At 64.5% G+C, this 1,038-nt stretch overlaps 1 protein-coding gene across 3 annotated transcripts in view; it reads left to right on the top strand.

Moving 5' to 3' along the window:
* The first annotated feature begins 669 nt into the window (after positions 1-669).
* The window catches only part of SRSF1 (serine and arginine rich splicing factor 1), a 3,813-nt gene continuing 3,444 nt past the window's right edge, over positions 670-1,038 (top strand). The window contains exon 1 of one of the 3 annotated variants that reach the window (XM_019511082.1): positions 670-1,038. In XM_019511082.1, coding sequence (XP_019366627.1) covers positions 850-1,038 — 189 coding nt within the window. In that variant the 5' untranslated portion in view covers positions 670-849. The other 2 variants (XR_002096278.1, XM_019511081.1) reach the window with 2 other exon arrangements.

The raw sequence follows: 1,038 nt of genomic DNA, 5'->3' as shown, positions 1-1,038 counted from the left end.
TTTTGTAGGGGCTGCACCACCAATCTCCAGGGAAGTTTTCTGGAGTGCCAGCGTGTCCACGTGCTTGCATATATCCATTATTTGACCCCCATTCCTTAGGAACCGGGAATAAGCAACCAACTTCAGCCTCATGACAATGCAACGGGATTGCTGGCTTGGGCAGACTTTCCGCATGCCTAGAGCTACCGCTGGATGTGAGGTCAGGAGGGAATTGCACCCCTTGCTCAGACTGGGGGGGAATGTGGAGACTGTTGCTTAACCCTGCCCCTCCAGGCTCCCTTAGGGCACATGAAGCAGCCAGGCCCCCGCGCGATGCATTGTGGGCCACGCCCCTCCTTGGCGCCAAGCTCCCCCGCCCTTTGCCCGTGCGGTGCATTATGGCCCCCGCCCCCCGGAGCCAAGCCGGATCTTCTTCGCCGGGCCTGCTCACCGGATGTGACGGCTCCGGTCTCGCGGAGAGGCAAAGGAGGGCTTTTCCCGCCCGAACGCCCACTCTAGACCGCAGAAGCTGCGGCGTGGGGCGCTCCGCCGTGGTCGGCGGTAGCATTTGTCGAGGCAAAGCGATTGAAGGTGGGGACTATTTTTCCTGCAGGGGGCGCATGCGTGGTGAGAGCGGAGCGATACCGTGACGCTCACCGAACTGTGTGGTGGTGTTGTGCGGCCGGCGGCGCGATCCTTACGCGCAGCGGCACCGCGAGGGAGAGGCAGGCGCCATTTTGCAGCCGTGTTTGCAGCCGTCGCGCGCTCGCTCCTCTCGTCCGCTCCGTGCCCGGCGCTCGCCCGCTCGCTCCCCCTCTCTCTCTCTCTGCGCTCCGGCCCGCGCCCGCCGCAGCCATTGCTGACCTTGCTATGTCCGGAGGCGGCGTGATCCGCGGCCCCGCCGGCAACAACGACTGCCGCATTTATGTGGGCAACCTGCCGCCCGACATCCGCACCAAGGACATCGAGGACGTCTTCTACAAGTACGGCGCCATCCGCGACATCGACCTCAAGAACCGCCGCGGCGGCCCGCCCTTCGCCTTCGTCGAGTTCGAGGAC

Source organism: Gavialis gangeticus, unplaced genomic scaffold (assembly GCF_001723915.1).
Source record: "Gavialis gangeticus isolate Ggan-Ray unplaced genomic scaffold, GavGan_comp1, whole genome shotgun sequence".
NCBI lineage: Eukaryota > Metazoa > Chordata > Crocodylia > Gavialidae > Gavialis > Gavialis gangeticus.
The sequence above is the reverse complement of the archived record's forward strand: the minus strand, read 5'-3'. Positions and strand labels throughout refer to the sequence as shown.